Genomic DNA, 17,258 nt, shown 5'->3' on the forward strand with positions numbered 1-17,258 from the left:
ATTAAGCTGTCAAATTGATACCAGACATGTAGCGTGCAAAGACAAATGTGTTGGTAGAAAAAATACCTTAATGAGTTAATTGACTTAATTAGGAGGAAGGTGGATTTTCTTGGGAACATGAAAACTCAAGGTAAATGCATATTAGAAACTTCCCTACTTATTCTGTGTAAAAACCCTTTACAAAGTCGATGATCTAAGGAGATTTTGGTGTGTTGTGCTGCATACATATACATATTAATGAAATAAAACAAAACATTGTTTTGAGCTTTGCGAAGTTAGAAAAAAAGGCAAAATTGCAGTGTAGAAAGCAAGAGATGCGGGGAATGATATTCAGTAAAGGTCTGGCTGGCTGGGAGCTGAACTGGTGACTCACTGCTGAGGAATAGTTGAATTGTTGGGTTTCTCTCTATAATGTGGTAAGATTCTGTTGAAAGGACTTTACAGTGCCCTGATGTAACTTGTGGTTTGATTTGGCACTGTATGAATACAATTGAATTGAATGGAAATTAATAGTCCATGTGACCAGACATACCATAAAACACACTTACTTCTGTCATACAGATCATAGCAGGACATGGGGCTAGGTACTTAACATGAGTCTAACAGGAGTAAATTATGTATTTGCTGAGGACTGTTTTCAGCTGCAGATTAATACACATTTGATGCTTTAGTGAGTTTTTATATCAGCAGGTTGGTATATGTGGGATCGGTACAAAACAAAAATACGTTTCTCATGTTTGACACGTAATTAAAACAAACATGTAACTCTCCAACAGTGTAGCATCAGGAAATATGCCAATTCACCATATCAACTTTGTCTTTTGTTGCACTTCAATAAAATGTATTGTCAATTTTGTTCTTTTCATTGGTTGTTTCAAAAAAAGAAAAATATAGAATGTCAAAAGACTTTTCCTTCAATCAAATCTTTGAATGTATTTTAAAATAAAGTGACTTACAGTTTTCTGTTTCTTTAGAGGCTAATAGCTTTAATGTTGTCGTCCTCTGTTTGGTTTTTTTTGCGTGAATTTTCCAATGTTGGGTATTTATTTAGCAAGCTCAGTGCTCCGATCGGCTACTGAACTGACACTTTAAGCGCTTCTTTAAATTCTTTCCGTCTTCTCTTTGCTCCGACTCTCTTTCACTCGTCTCTCCAGGTATTGCGTCTCTGATTCGTCTGTTGAGCTCTGCAGGTGAGGAGAGCCAGCCGGGCTTAGCTGTGCTGCTCTGTGAGATCCTGACTGCTGTCTTCCTCAGTCTGTTTGTTCACGGCATGGCCACTCACTCCAGCAACGAGCTGTTTCGCATCGTGGCCCACCCCCTCAACAGCAAGCTCTGGGTGACCGTGTTCGGAGGAGGCGCCCGCGCCCCAGTCATGGAGAAACCCTGCAGCCCCACAAGAACACCCCCACCAGGTGATTGCGCTGGAATATCGAGTTTCATCTCTGCCACTGCAGTTTTCCTTTGGAGGTGACCCAGGAGCTAAATCAAATCAGTCCCACTAAATTAATTGAGTTCCCATCTGTAGGTCATAGTGAAATCCATCAACCTATTTGTGTGGGAGCTATTTGCCTCACACTCTGTCTGTGCCGCTCTCTCATGGCTGGCAGAGGAAATCTGATGTAATGCAACTGTAACTTTATATGACCAAATGTAAGCACTGTTTTTCTATTGATAGGAATATATTTAAATATTTTAGTGTGTGTCCTGTATATGAAGTGAATGTGCACGAGTAGTTTTTTAACAGCAGCTGAAAAAGCATTTTAACGCCGTCTCTCAACACTCTAGCCTCACCGAGCGGCTCAGACAGGAAGTCCAGACGATTCCGGCTCCTCTCGTCACGTAGCGGTTCCAAGGAAGAGTCTGGGATAGAGAGGGAAGGACCATCCAGTCCCAAGCCAGGCCCCATCGTGGAACAGGAAGCTACCTCCATCTTTAAGGAGCGATTTGTCCCTCCGGAGCTCAGCATTTGGGATTATTTTATCGCCAAGGTAATTCAGAATATCGGTAACAATAAAAATCCCAAACTCTTTTGAAACATTTTTTGTTCGTTTGACTTGAGTAGAGTGTCTTCATGTTGGGACAATGTTCAGGGTTCCTGTGTAATCGAATAATTATATTCGGATTATATTATAATCTTATTATAGTAATTTGGTAATCATCTAACTTCATTCATCTGATATTTTAATCAACATGTATTTAAGTTAAATATTAAGCAAAGCCTTTAAAAAAATATTTTTTTTATCTAAAAGAGTGAGTCTCTGTCCTCTTCACTTTTCTTCTGCTCGTGTGCCTTCTAGCCTTCGCTGCCACCTTCAGAAAGCAGAGTTGATTATGACTCTGAGGAGAGCCAGGGCAGCCAAGACGAGGATGATGAAGACGATGAGTATGAAGATGTGTTTGAACCCAACTCCCCGCAAAAAGAGCATTCAAACCACAATTCATACAGGTGATGATACAGAGTGCATACAGAGTGGATATTACTGCAAACAGTGACTCACCTTCACCTCAAGTCAAGCAGCCCAGATTAAACCTGAATGTGTTGACAGCTGTTTGTGTCTTTCCTCTGACTTGTATTCATTCATCCTGCTTTTTAAATGTTGCTCAACACACTTTGATGTCTCCAGTTTTTTCCTTTTCTTTTTTTAAACGCAACAATGCATTTAAAGTATTTGTGTTCAGAGCTGCAATCTGATTTGTATTTTTTTGTTGTCTCCTCCAAGTTGGTGTTTAATGCGTCTGGCCATGGTTCAGCTGGTGTTGGTCAACCTCAAGTCCTTTTACCCGATGGCAGGATATGATCTATTAGGTAAACTCTTAAAAAAGAAAAAAAAATACCACACACCCTCTGGTGTACTAACATCCATGATGTAGATAAGTGCTGCCCCATTTCTCGCCGCCTGTCTCCACTAATCTTATTGCCTCCTTGTTTGTGTGTGCCTGTTTCTTTGTAATGCAGATCTGCCTGTGGGCTCGCCTCTGTGTCACGCTGTGCTGAAAACGCTGCAGCGATGGGAGCAGGTGCTGCAGAAAAGGCTGGAGATCTTCGGGGGCCCGCCTTCAAAGTACATCTCCACTCAACTCCAGGATGAAACAGCCACGCCCGGCCCCGCCCTGCTCAGACACAAAGCTCTGTTTGAGCCATCCAACACCCCATTCAGGTACCATCACAGGCCGGACACAGTGACGCACGTTTAAAGTTTCTTTCTTTTAGATTGATTTTGACATTTGTGCACCTTTATTGTTATTTACAACGGTTTGAGTTTTTACATAGACAGAGTAGTTCATCACTTCAACCCTACGGATATCTCCTTCAGTTTTTAAACGTGATGAATTAATCTTCATACAAATTATTGTGATTCATTTAATTGATATTTTATGTTCCTTTTATGTCACTATTAACGTATAATGAAGCAAATCAAAATTAAATAATACACATGGACGAGAAGAAAAGCCATTTATTGATTGTCTAGCAACTAAATCCATTATGTTAATGTCAATAGATGCTCATGGAAATGTAGTCTGTCAAACATTAGAAGTTTGGCACCTCAAGATAAACAGTTGGTGGAGCTAACTCTCCACTCATGTCATTAAACGTAGCAGAAGAAAGGGGTGCAATCAGATGATGTCATTGAAGGAGAGCCAGTCAAATCTCAAATGGTGGAAAACAACCTGGAAATAGTGATGGAAATATGACATTTCTGTTAGTTTCATCCAGCTGTTTTTATACAGATGGATGGAAACACTTATAATAATTATGCATAATGATTGCAGTCAGATCAAATAACAGCGATCAGGCGATTATGTCGCCATTGTGAAAGGCCTTTATTACACATTCATACCAGTAAAATGTTTTAGAAAAGTTTTAGAGAGCTACAAAAAGTTTCTATAGACCACAGGTGTATCCCTGTACAGACCGACCCCTGTAGAGCTCCAAAAGGCTCGTACAGTACGTACTGTGGGGATTTACTGTTCTTGGAAAAACAATAACTCTGTCTTGCCTCAAGCTCCAGATATGTAAAGTTTTCAGATTATTACATCAACTCATGCTCATTTCACAGTGATTCAGTGAACTGATTTCATGAGGATTGTCATTGATATGTTGAAGGTGTTCTCTTCTTCTTTAGGACGAGCCACCACTCTGCGCTGCCAGTGAAACGTCTGTGGCAGTTTTTGGTCAAGCAGGAAGAAGTGCAGGAGACTTTCATTAGAAACATCTTCACCAAGAAGCCGGGCACTAATCAGGTACATCACGTTTACAACACACCGGCTCTGCTGCATGCAGCGTCTCCATATTCCACTGCTAGTACAATGCATTCATTGTTCTGAATAACACATTAATTATTTTGTTAAGATCTGTACTCAGCTCCAGGCAAACTGCATCATTTTCGCTCTTATATCCCTGTTGGTGCATTTGTGCTCGTATTTGTTCTGCATGCCAACCACATGTATTATTACTCCCTCCAGTTGCATGTTGATGCCTTAATTTTAATGCAAATAATTACACTCTGTTTGATTAACAGCACATTAATTCAGTCTCTGTGTGTTTGCATGGTTTACCACTGTTTGTTGTTGTTGTTGTTCTATTGGTATGTTGTGTGTGTTTTGTGCGTGCGCGTCTACCCTGTGCTGCTTCGCCCAATCATTAAAGTCGGTCGAGGACCAGACTGACCATATGAAATGTTCAGGGATGGAGGAGACAGGAAACAATCAGGTACTGGTACTTCTGATGAATTACTGCTGATGGTATTGGAGTGCAGTGAGCTGGGTGTCTAACCTCAGTATCTTTCACGACACTGAGCGACCTGAAAACTATCAAAAACTAAAAGCTGGCATGGAATCCTTGATCATAAAGAAAGTTTTGCAAATATAAAAGACAAAAGTTTTGAAAGCAAATTCCGTGCATTGCAATCACAAATTAAGTTTGTAAGTAAAAATATATGAAGTGAGAATAAAATCACTTGGATTGCAAACAAATTATCCCTCAGTTTTGTTTAGTTAAGTCGCAGACTTCAGAATATTGCTCATGAAATCAGCCTCTTTATTGTGTCACAAAAAGTTTGGATTGTGAATCAAACCTCTTTGGTTGAGTACATCTTTACTAAGAAACTTGACTCTTTTTTTTTTTTGGACAGAAACCTGCTCTCAAAACTTCTTTTATGCTTTCATAACAAAGACACAAAACTACTTTCATCGATTACATCATAGTTTTTTAACATCATTTACTTATTCATTGGTTATTAAACAACAATTTATTCGGATAAATTGTGAGGCAATCGCAGGCATCGCAGTGATGGATACTGAGAGATAATTATCCTCACTATTAAAAGTCTTGTCAGTGAAACATTGCCATGTGCTTGTTAACAAACCTTCAATGCGAGATGGAAGTTAAAAAATATAACTTTCATCTCACATCTATAGGGTTGATTTTGACAACCGGACTGGCTGAAAAAAAAAAAAAAATGCATCCTTGAATTTGGTCACAGTTAACAAAAGAAAAGTCACTGCAGTTTCAAAGCTGTTTGATTGGTCACAGTTTACTGTCTGTGAGTGTCACTCTAATGATGACGACGATATAAGATAACTCTGAATGAAGAAGTTAAAGCTTTGCAGCCAGCAGTACAAAATCTATTATAGCATGTTTAATAAAATGTGTGTTAAATGGCAGAACTTGTGATTTGACAAGACCAAGTGAACAGCATTGCACAGATGTGACCCCTGCTAAAACATACTTCACATCACCGTACTATAGTGTGCGTGTTATAAACTGCCTCATGGGAACATGCACATCTCGTGCCTCGTCTTTGCCTGCTACAGTAGAGCAGTAAATGCGTCCTGCCACATTTAATCTTAAATGTTCAACTGTGATCTTGACAGAATTACAGTACGTGTATTTGTTTTGTTTTTTTTAGGGCCATGAACTCTGAATACTCCTGTCAGAGTTTGATTTTAATCTTACATTGAGCTGTCTAAATGTTCATGTGGATGCAGGCCATAAATCTTAAATTGCACTGTACACTGATGCTCCATAGATGTTTTTCTAATCTTCTGCCTCTCACTGTGCAAGCTGCCACGTTATAGCTCCTCCATTTGGCTCAGTGTTAATTAACCCAGTGTCTCGGAGGACAAGCTATGAAGCTGGATAGCTTCTGATTGATGGGCCCAGCACTGTCGCAGTGAATCTGCATCCTACAGGGATTACGTGCTCGTCGAAAATGGCAAACCACCATATTTAGATTTCTGTAAGTTTTCCTTTGTTCCGTCTGACAGAAAGAAAAAAAAAAAAAAAAAAAAAGGTCTTTTCCTCTTGAATGAAAGCAGTGAAGACTTTCAATTCAATCTCGTGCTTAAAGGATGCCCGTCTCATTTTTGAGCATCAAAATGTAACACCCACAATATGCAGAGCTACCGTATAGCCTGCTGCACTGCACAAGTCCCACAGGACCTCCGTGGTGCGGTGTGTACTCGTGCTTAGTGCTCAAGGGTTTTGCGCTCATGCTATCTAATGGCGGTAACCCAGTTATGTTGGCTGCTGTGGTTTACTGTGGCGTGATGCACCTCGCACGTCCTCTCTTAATCTCTTAATGCACGACAAACAAACACATGAAGTACACAGGTGGTGAAGAAAACGATGAGTCTGCTTCGCTGGACTCACGAATATCCTCTGCTGCAAATAATTCATTTATCAACCACTCTCGTGGATCTCGTCAGGTCACTGGTTCTGCAGCATGAAAGGAAATGTAACTGGAATTATGGGTGTTATTTGTCTGCGGGAAATGTTTGCTAATGTTTTCAGTTGTAGTGATTGAATCTCCATGGTGCTGATTTGTGTGTTTATGTGTTTTCCTCTGTGCAGGCTGAGTCAGATCTGGGCTTCCCCGGGGGAAAAGCGCGCATCATCCACAAGGAATCTGACATCATTACAGCATTTGCAATCAACAAGGTAAAAACCCTTTTTACACAGATGTCACAGCACAGCACAAAATACAATAAGAAACAAATACTGTATGTCCAACTAATAACTTTAGTGGTTGTCAATCTTTCCGATCTTCAGGTCTTGTAAACATTCACTATAATGAAAATCATTTCATTTGTTTAGTCACATTTTATCAAATCTAATCTATGGGAGGCAGAGCAGTGCTTTGTTTTAAAGGTTTAAAGGTTTGTTGTTGTTGTTTTATGGTGTTAGTGAGGGAAAAAACTGACATACAAACATGTTTCCTCAGTGCAAAAATATTACAACCATACTTCAATGTGTTGGATAACCGCTAACAAAAAAGCGGAGCAGCTTCAGTAAACTGTTTAGTTTATTGAATCTGAATATGATTTTATTGGTCTCGTAACCTCCTTGCTAAGAATCTCACCCTCCTATATTTTTTTTGAGAATATTTCAAAGCTGCTCTAATCAATATTTTTGTATGAGCAATGGGTGAAACATCTGGGTTAGTTACGAAAGAGATTATTATAAAGACATTTCTGACAGGAGTTGGTGGAAACCAGAAACGGAGCTGAAAGCAGATTGAATTAGGGGCCAGAAACACAAAATATATCTCCATGTTGCTCTTTGCCCGCTTCTTTGCATTTCAACCTTACAAGGTAATGAATGACATGTCGTTCCTTTGTGTCCTCAAATGGCAAAATATCAATTAGTACTATTTAGTAGTTTTAGCCCAGCCTGGTTCCACCTGAATTTTGCTCCCAGCTCCTGTTTTCTTAGCTGTGATTATAGTCTAGAAACCGTGTTTACATTAACGTTCCTTACGCCAGTCTGAACGGCAGTCCAATCAGCGACCAGTTTTTGTGGTTAAATGCAAAAATGTTGAAGTCTAAGGTTTTTTTTGGTTGTTGTTGTTGTTGTTGTTTTTTTAAAGGTAGTCGCAGTGATGGTAGAGTTTTGGAGCGTTTTGGCGTACACCGATTGGTTAAAGGCTGTTCCAGTAGTTTCAAAATCAGGGTTTAACACGCGTAAGGATTCAACCACTGCAAGCGATTCCCTATGGAGCGTAACCAGACCCGTATATTTACATAGGGAAGTTGGGTCTGGGAACACCAGGCAGGTTTTTGTGCCATTAGCAAAATAAATTGTTTTTATTCTGAATGTGGAGTTTTAAACTGTGGTGGATTCAAACTCAATTTCAAGTCAAATCTTCCCCTTTTGACCATTGCGTCTACAAATTCGAGGTTCTTGTGGCTCATGGCACAATTCTTACACCATATCCTGGCCTCTTTGATGTTGCCGAGCCTGTGTTTTCTGTTTGATATAGGAAGAGGTTCACACTTTCACAGTCTTGAATGTGGCTATTCATATAAAGCGACGCAGTGGTGCTGCCTTATTCTCAACCACGATCAAAGGAAAGTGCACCTCAGGTCGCCATAAAAGGCAGAAATTTGGAGGGTTTTGTGACCAAAGGCAAAAAAAAAAATTGGATAAAATCTGTGTTTCTTTCACGTTGACCCTCTCAACTTTTCACTTTTTGCATGTACATCAAGACTCCAATATATTCCTTACCCTTATCCACCCCGTCCCTCACCTCTCCCCTTCCTCACTTCCTGCCTCTGTCTTTCTCCCAGGCTAATCGTAATTGTTTAGTCATGGCCTCCACCCATGATATTCAGGAGTTGGATGTGTCATCCATCTTGGCCACACAGATCTTGACATGGATCGATGATGACGAGTCTGAAGCCAAAGGGTAAGAGAGCAGTGCGTGTGCGTGTGCTTGTTGTGACCAGCAGCTGTGAGTTCATCCAGAGTAACATCAGCTCACCTTTTCACCCTCACAGCTACGAAGCTAAATTGACTGTAGGCGTGAGACCACGTGATTGGTTTAGTAATGGTTGTGTAGGTGGAGCACATGCATCTGCACTGCTTGTCTTTTTATAGCATAAACTACTGTACACACAGTACATCTGTGTGGATGCCTCTCTGAGATATAACACAACAGAGCCACTTTGTCTCTTGTCTGCTCGGCTCACTAAATCCATGCAGTGCTAACAAAAAAAGTTGTTGTCTCTTGAAATAAAAAAATTTTTAAAAAAAAAACGTTTTCTCTTCTAAGGATGATCATTTTAACTTTACGTAACAGAATAAAAGTAAACTAAACGGCTCTGGATCTGTCTCGGACATAAATTATCTTATGATGTCCTGAGCTGTCCACAAGTCGCAGGCATTAAAAGTAAAGAAATGAATCATTTTATCAGTTTAAGAAAATTGCAGTAAACCGAAAAGCCTTTTGATGTGAGCACTTTGTACCTTTTGAACCAGCTCCAGTTCATGTACTTGCACACAGTTTAAGGTACTTGGCAGATAAGCTGATCAAATATTTTGTTGAAATTGCCACAGTTCTTCTGCGGATTTCAGCCGTCTCTTCATGTAATCCCACACTGACACCGTGACGCTGAGATCAGGACTGCGGAGGCCTCATCCCAGAGATGCGTCGACGTGACATTCGCTGTCTGTTTAGCGTCGTCTTGCTGGAGACTGAATTTGGCACCGGTCACTCGTCTCCTCGAAGGACAGTCATCTGAAGTGCCTCAACATTTTTGCACAGTTCGGTGCGTCTAACTCTTTCTCTGTCCGTAGTGTCGGCGGTGATGACTTCCTGGTGGTCCATACCCGAGATGACTTCGCCGCCCTCCACGGCACCACGCCGTACACCAACAGTAGCCTCGGCACACCCATCAACGTGCCGTGGCTCGGAGGCGTGCAGACGGGCAGGGGGGCAGCGGTGGTGAGTTTTAAACGTGTTTGCTGGAGAGACATTGCAGATGGTTTGACCTCATTTGGTCTTTTACAAGAAGCCTTTCTTCAATATCTGATGATATTTGAGCCACGTGTGTGCCTCACCCCTCTTCTTCTGCTTTATTCTATTATTTTCCCGCCCTGTCGGTTGTTTTGCATTTTTTTTTCAGACACCAACTGCAAATTGCTTTACTTTTCACAGCTGCTAACAATTATTCATATCGTTTGATACTCGTTATATATAACATCATATACTGAGCCAATAAGGAAAGAGCTAATGAGGGAAATGTAGGCTCATGTTTTTAATTCATTAATGAACAGAAAATACCCCTGGAACCATTTAGTTGATTGTCTTTTTTTTTTGGCCAAAAACACCAAACATCCCTCACTCCAACTTTCCCAGCCGTGACAACGTGCTGCTTTCCGTTCCTTATGTGATCGAACAGGAGACGAAGGTGGAATACAAGAAATCATGACGCATGTCATATAAACCAAACAAGAAATGGATGTTAAAAATGTAAAACCATTGTTGTCCTCGTCTCCTGGAAGCAGCTGATTCATATCGTGTCAGTACTCTGAAAACAGTTAAAACGACTTGAAACTTGCTTCAAAAAGTTATTGCTTTTTTTTTTTTTTTTTATTATTATTATACTGCTAGATTTCTCCACAGTACATCATTATGACATTGTTGTGAAATATATGCATGATTTTAAAACTTTATCAACAAAACAAGAAATTCTGACAGTCGAATTTTCAAATTCAGCCTGAAAAAAGTTGTCGGATCAACGAGATGAAAGAGGGACGTGTTGAAAAGAATAATGAGTTCAGTCGGCATGTTTGTTACCAGCAGATCATTAAATAGCCGTCCAAACCTGAAGCTGGATAAATATTCAGCGGGATACCTGAACGGTAGCTCGCTGCATGTTCTTGTTTTGATATTGGGGAAAATGAAACGGGTGTCGTATCGAGCGTGTGCGGTTCGTGGCGTGCGAGATCCCGCAGGCCTCCGTCCTCGGTACGGTGCTCCGCTGCTCCTCTGGAGTTAATTGATGTTGTCTGTTGCTCTGGATCTGCCCTTCTTTGTACTGAAAGCGAAATCCTCAAAGCAGCTGAAATGACTCGAATTAATAATTCATCTTCGCCTGCACCCGCTTCGCCGAAAGCATCGTGGCTGCTAACATCGGCTCCCCCTCATTGACTTGCAAAGGAGCCGAGACGTTGTCAACGGCTGCCGCTCGTGAGACGAGGCCCCCCCCCCCCCCCCCCCGAAATCTGTAATATCTTCTGCTTTTATGGAAAAGTGTGTAAAAAGCGGTGTTACCGAGCAGGGAACGTCTGCGTTGGCAGCAGCGACCGGAGAGTGATTTGGTTCTGGTGGCAGCGGTGTCTTTGAACGGAGGAGATGTGAGTCACGTTTGTTGATATGAACCAGCGGGCTCGTTGCTCTTGATATGCAGGCCGGACAGTAAGAGCCAGTCTGCGTGGCCATTATTTTACCAGCCAGTCAGGCAGTTAACTTAATTGGAGTAGAATACATTTAGAGACAATGATGAATAAAAATCAGCAGACTTTGCTGTTAATGACTTCTTCTCTGGGCCGACAGTCAGAACACACACACACACACACACACACACACACACACACACACACACACACACACACACACACACACACACTTGTTGATAAGATTCTCCTCGAATCGGATGAGTTGAAAATGTTTCGCTGGAGTGATGTGGTGAGAAAGAGCTTTCAAAAATAAAAAGCCTTGCGGCCAGAATATTAATCGGACCTCTATCGTGTCAAAACTAGTTTCCCTGCTGATTTTTGTTTCCCCCTTAACTAAAGCTGATCAGTCAATCCTAACGCGCCCTGACCCCCAAACCACGGAGAGCGGCGGTGTTCAAATGGGAGCGAAGCACTTTGACGCCAGCACTCGCTCGCTGTGTTTTCAAATTACCATGGCAACTGCTCGACTAAAACTGGGAATATCCACGAAAACCCTTCGCAACGCAGCCTGCGAGAAAATGTGAACGATGTCAATAAGTCGAAAAAAAAAAAACGTCATGTCCACAGTCTGATTATAAAATAGAAAGAAAAATCCTCTAATTAATGAGGAAATGACGAGGAAGTTTGTCAGTGGTTCGGAAAGTCATCGTCCAACTTTATTTCTCATGAACGTTGCGGTTCTTTCTGTAAAAGTCCCGTCGCGCCTGGTTGAAGTTATACTGTAAAGGGCTTTAAAACTTGTGACGTGTGTGTGTGTGTGTGCCATGACATGACTCTGTAAGTTTCCCTGTTTTAAAGAAGTATTGTTTACCATAACGAAGTTGTGCTCTCCTCCTCTTCACTGTTCTTCCTCCAGATGATCAAGAGAAATATCAACAACGTGAGAAGGATGACCTCCCATCCCACGCTGCCGTACTGTAAGCACCGCTCTCATGTCTTATCGCTAGATTAGAGGAGTAACTGCCTCTTAAAAGCCTCCATCCAGACATAATATTTCTTGTGTTCAAAACAACCCTCGGGGGACGATTACGTCACCCGAAAAAGTTTCTTGTATGTAGAGATTTAGCAACGAGCAGTTTTTTGTTGTTGTTGTTGTTGTTGTTGTTGTTGTTGTTGTTGTTGTTCTTTCGGTCCCAGTGCTGCTGTTGGTTTAGAAAAGGCTCCAGCCAGCCGTGTCTTTTCCAGTCAAACTGCGGAGGTGTTTGGGTGAAATAATTCCCAGCAGGTCGTAACGCCGGTTGTTGAAGCGTGTCGAGATAAACCCTTTCCTCTAATCAATTATGAAACAGATGATTTTTTATTTATTTTTTTTGGGGGGGTGGGGGGGGGGGGGGGGGACACAGAGTTGACAAAACCTCATGTTGGGACCCGGAACGAAATGAGCCGAGCCGTTGACACGTTTTTTTTGGTTTTTTTTTTTTCTGCCGTTCTTCAGACCTGACGGGAGCTCAGGACGGCAGCGTGAGGATGTTCGAGTGGGGCCACTCGCAGCAGATCATCTGCTTCAGAAGTCCCGGCAACTCCAGAGTCACCAGGATCCGATTCAACCACCAAGGAAACAAGGTCACGAAGTCGCGCGGCCTCCGTCCGCGCGCGCGCGCGCTCGGGAGGGCGGGCGGGAGGGCGGGCGCGGCGGCTGTTCTCGGCGACGTGGAGAGGTCGCCGCGTTCGGAAGCGTTTTCGCGCTTCCTCGCGCGACCTTGCCGGGCGAGACCGGCTTCAGAACGAATTGTTCTTCGGCTGAGCGACTCAACCGTTCTGAACTCGGGCGCTCGCCCCGAGCTAATCATTTATCTCAGATGGTGCCTCTCCTGTGCCGGGTCCCATCTTATCTGCTTGTTCTGGCCAAACGAGTGAAATATGCCTTAAAAAAAAAACACACGCACTGGAGGGAGAAGACGTGCAGAGCACTCCATTCTAGTTGTGCAAGTGCTGCTCTGACCGACGAGGACCGTTAAGTTAATTAAAGAGTGGTCCAAATCACCTGAAGGGAGGGATGGTTCTGGAGGGGTTAGCCCCGTGTGCGTCCCGTCGCAATCGTTACAAAAATCGCCTCCATAATTGCGATTATTTGAGGCCGGCCGCAATCATTTTTTTTTTTGCATAATCGTGCCCGTTCGTCCGCAGAAAAACAGCCAGGACGAAAAACCGGACGTCGTCACGTTTTACCGTCATTATTTCGACGTCGGTTTTTCTACCTTTTGGACCTTTTCGCCGGTCTTCTCGCCTTTACGTCGTAACGGCACGCGAGCAGAGACGCAGCGCCGCCGACTTGTTTTTCCGCGAGGCGCTGGAGTAGTAATATTCGTCGACTCAAATTTGGACGATGGTGACGGAGATCTGTTGTGTTTTCTGCAGTTCGGGGTTGTGGACGCCGATGGAGGTTTGAGCCTCTGGCAGACCAACACAAGCGGGAACACCCCCAAACCGTACCTGGTAAGGAGCCCGCGGCCGATTCCGTCCCCCGTTCCCCCCCCCCCCCCCCCCCCCCCACCCCCGCGCCTCGTCCTTCTCTCCCGGTTGTCCTCCTTTTCCGTTTCGTCTTCCGCTCCGATAACCACTCGCGTCACCGACCGGTCTCCTCCGCTTCCTCTCCGACAGACTCTGCACTGCCACAACAAGACGGCGAACGACTTCGTCTTCGTCGGCTCTTCCTCCCTCATCGCCACGGCGGGGCTTTCCACAGACAACAGGTACGACAGAATTTCATCTCCGGTCTGCTTCGATTCAGTTCTGTGCCACGTCTTAATTAAATGCCCAGATCTTCTTTTTTTTTTTTTTTCCATTCGGCTCGACCAGCCGGGATTTAAAAAAAAACACACAAAAAAACCCACCCACGTCCTGTGACTGAAGCGGCGGATCGGATAGTGATGTTGTCATTTTGTTTTGACTCCGCAGGAACGTGTGCCTGTGGGACACCCTGGTGACGCCCGCCAACAGCCTCGTGCACGGTAAGAAGCGGCCCGTTAAAACGGTGATTCAGTAACGGCGTCTGGGAGGAACCGGCTCGATTTTTTTTTTGTTTCGAGCCGAAAGGATCGGCGATTGATCAACTCGCCGACGCGTAGGAAGCCGTCATCAACCCGGACGGACGCTTCGCTCTCCTAAAACTTTTCTAAACGCGTCGAGTTTACACTTCTTCAGATTAAAAACTGAACGTTGTCCTTTTTTTTTTTTTTTTTTCGCTTCCGACGTACCGACTTCTCGTCCGTGACTCGCCTCCTCTCGCTTTCCGCTGCAGCTTTCTGCTGCCACGAGTCCGGTGCGACCGTGCTCTCCACGGCGCCCAGGCAGCAGCTGCTCATCACGGGCGGGAGGAAGGGCTGGATCAGCGTCCTGGAGCTCCCCCACAGACACCAGCGGCAGAGCTTCCAGGCCCACGACTCCCCGCTCAAAGCGCTGGCCGTCGACCCGACCGAGGACTGCTTCATCAGCGGATCGGCCGAGGGCAACATCAAGGTATTTTAGACCCGACCGCGCTTTCATCGGCTAATTGCATTATTTTTTTTTTTTTTGATGGATAAATATGACATTTGGAGAGGGCGGGCGGGGGGGGGGGGAGGGGGGGGTAAGGGAGTTCATCATTTTTGGAATATAGGAATATTTCTCTGCGTTTGTTGACGGCTCGGTTGCAAGCACAAAAAAAAAAACCGCAGTTCGCTCTGTGAGGAAAATCTCCCGGAAAGTAAAAGAATTTGAGGTTGAAGAAGCTTTCTTTTGAGTTTCTTTTCGACAGTCATTCGTTTTCTCGGAGTAAAACGTTGGAAAGTTTTGGTTTGCGAAAAAGGTTTTGAGAATGACTTATTTAAATAAACGGGGCGCCCGGGCGCGAAGGTCCCCGGCCGTCCTCCACGTCAACAGTCGGGCGACTCTTTGCGTTTTACCAGCGGAGACACCGAGCCTCGCCAGAGCCGATCGAAACCGACGTCGCTTCCCGTCGATCAGAGCCGATCGCGGCCTTTCGGCGAATGCTCAAAAGCCTCGGATGTCGGCCTCACGGCGGTTCCGCATCGGATCTCCGGCGGACCGAAGAGGTGAAACAAGCAACCGACAGACCAACGTGCCGCTCGGACGGCTGAAAATAGCAAAAAAAAATAAATAAATAGCAGAGCGTTGTAGCAGTCAGCAAAGGTTACTCCGGCAGGAGTTAGTGGCTCGTTTGTGTCGTAGATTCAGAGCACCGGGGAGGACTTATGTGAGATCTGTTTAAATTAAAACCATATTATCCAACTCTTATCAGGCTGACGAGAATCAGCAGCATCAGTTCAATGCTAGTTTTTTTTTTAAATTTCTTTATTATTTGTTGTCAATAAGAAATGCTCACCAAACTCGGCCATTAACACGCTGCACTGTGTAAAAAAAAAAAAAAAAAAAAAAAAGTGTAAATCTTCTCGACATAAATTGGTCGTAGATATTAAAGTTGTCAACCCTCCCCCAGGTGTGGAGCTTGGCCACGCAGTGTCTCCTCTACGGCTTCGCCAACGAACACGCCCGTCAGTCTCTGTTCAGGAACCTGGGGACGGGCGTGATGCAGATCGAGGTGGGGCCGGCCAACCACATCTTCTCCTGCGGCGCCGACGGAACCATGAAGCTGAGGGTCCTGCCCGACCGCTTCAGCGTCGCCGGCAGCAACGGCCACGGCAACCTCAAGAACGACGTCAAGTTCATCATGTAGACGGTGGAATTCAAAATGGACGACGCGAAGTGCATTTTTTTTCTGAAGGAGTACAGCACCGTTGTGGAAAGCGCCCGACCGGAGGGACGGCCGCCGCCGCCTCTTTTCGGAGGAACGATGCCACGACCGGAGTTTGAAGAAGCTCTTTAAGTATTAATCAGGTGAAATATTCATAGAATTACTGTCTTTCGCAGAGTGAGGGCTCGTCGTCCGATCCGGAGAACGCCGAGAGCGACCGGCCGACCAAACGCGGGAGCTCTCACGAGCGGTTTTTTTTTTGACGGCGACCACTGAAAAGCACATTCAATCCCAACGGACTGGAAAAAAAAAAGACAAACTGCCACATCAGTGTCCACCGAACAGCACAGAGAGCCTTTTTTTATTATTATTATTATTATTATTATTATTGTTATTGCACAGGAAGCCGGAGTGAGATGAGGCTGTGAAGCTGCGAAGCTGCAGCATCGTTCTACTCGCACAGTATCGCCTTCTCTTTAGTTCACGTTTAGTAAATCAGACGTTGATGGCGGGAGCTCTTCTGGAAACGCTGCCGTGAGCGTTCAGGTGATAAAACGGCGCGTGTGTGTGTGCGCGCGAGTGTGTGTGTGTGTGCGCGAGTGTCTTGACAGCCACAACAACACTGTTCGACCAGCTCGGCACAACGCAGGGAGGCCGGCGGACATCGTACGAAGCACATCACATATACAGCCACGAGCGTGTCCAGCGGAGACGCAGACGAGCTCGGCCGTCTGTCGAAGATCAAAACCACTCTGTTGAAATCTACCGGATGTCACGTTCATATCGCTCTTACCGTGTCACACTTTTCATTTTTAGGCGCTTCGATATCCAGCTGGACTGAACACAGGAAACTGGATTTTTTTTTATTTTATTTTATATATATATATATATAAAGGTGGAAACAAAACAAAAACAAACAAAAAAAAATGCACATCTCTCACATTTAAAGCAGCAGTTTGATATTATGGGAAATGTGCTCATTTGGCTTAATGATGGTGAGATGAAAGACTAACACTACTCATGGGGGAGGGGGGGGGGGGAGCATGGCTCTACCAGCACCTCTGAAGTTCACAAATGAACATTGTTTGTTTGATCCATATATAGATCTATAGATCTATAGATCTATATCCCATTTCTTAGCTCTGCAGTAGGCCAGTCTGTGCCAGCGGAGTCGCCAACCAGCCAGTTGTAGCCGGGATAGTTACACAAACAAGACGAGAGACGTTTGTTGGGCGTTTCAGAGGCGCTGGCAGGCGACTAAACCCGCCGGCCGACATGAGAGAGGCGGCGGTCTTTTCATCCCGACATCTGCCGGAAAGCCCG

General features: G+C 44.2%; 1 protein-coding gene across 3 annotated transcripts in view; it reads left to right on the forward strand.

The window, feature by feature from the left end:
- LOC138191571 (dmX-like protein 1) overlaps positions 1–16,011 on the forward strand; it is a 51,774-nt gene extending 35,763 nt beyond the window's left edge. For 2 of the 3 annotated variants that reach the window (XM_069138460.1, XM_069138461.1), the window contains exons 35-51: positions 1,155–1,412; positions 1,786–1,988; positions 2,298–2,446; positions 2,721–2,806; positions 2,957–3,158; positions 4,125–4,242; positions 4,649–4,711; positions 6,854–6,940; positions 8,569–8,687; positions 9,578–9,725; positions 12,099–12,159; positions 12,678–12,805; positions 13,601–13,678; positions 13,844–13,935; positions 14,141–14,193; positions 14,484–14,701; positions 15,681–16,011. In XM_069138460.1, coding sequence (XP_068994561.1) covers positions 1,155–1,412; positions 1,786–1,988; positions 2,298–2,446; positions 2,721–2,806; positions 2,957–3,158; positions 4,125–4,242; positions 4,649–4,711; positions 6,854–6,940; positions 8,569–8,687; positions 9,578–9,725; positions 12,099–12,159; positions 12,678–12,805; positions 13,601–13,678; positions 13,844–13,935; positions 14,141–14,193; positions 14,484–14,701; positions 15,681–15,917 — 2,300 coding nt within the window. In that variant the 3' untranslated portion in view covers positions 15,918–16,011. The remainder of the gene's footprint in view (positions 1–1,154; positions 1,413–1,785; positions 1,989–2,297; positions 2,447–2,720; positions 2,807–2,956; positions 3,159–4,124; positions 4,243–4,648; positions 4,712–6,853; positions 6,941–8,568; positions 8,688–9,577; positions 9,726–12,098; positions 12,160–12,677; positions 12,806–13,600; positions 13,679–13,843; positions 13,936–14,140; positions 14,194–14,483; positions 14,702–15,680) is intronic. The other variant, XM_069138463.1, reaches the window with a different exon arrangement.
- Positions 16,012–17,258: the final 1,247 nt, after the last annotated feature.

The sequence above is a fragment of the Embiotoca jacksoni genome, unplaced genomic scaffold (assembly GCF_022577435.1).
Source record: "Embiotoca jacksoni isolate LCO1_2020_lvr unplaced genomic scaffold, fEmbJac1.0.p SCAF_8, whole genome shotgun sequence".
Classification (NCBI taxonomy): Eukaryota; Metazoa; Chordata; class Actinopteri; family Embiotocidae; genus Embiotoca; species Embiotoca jacksoni.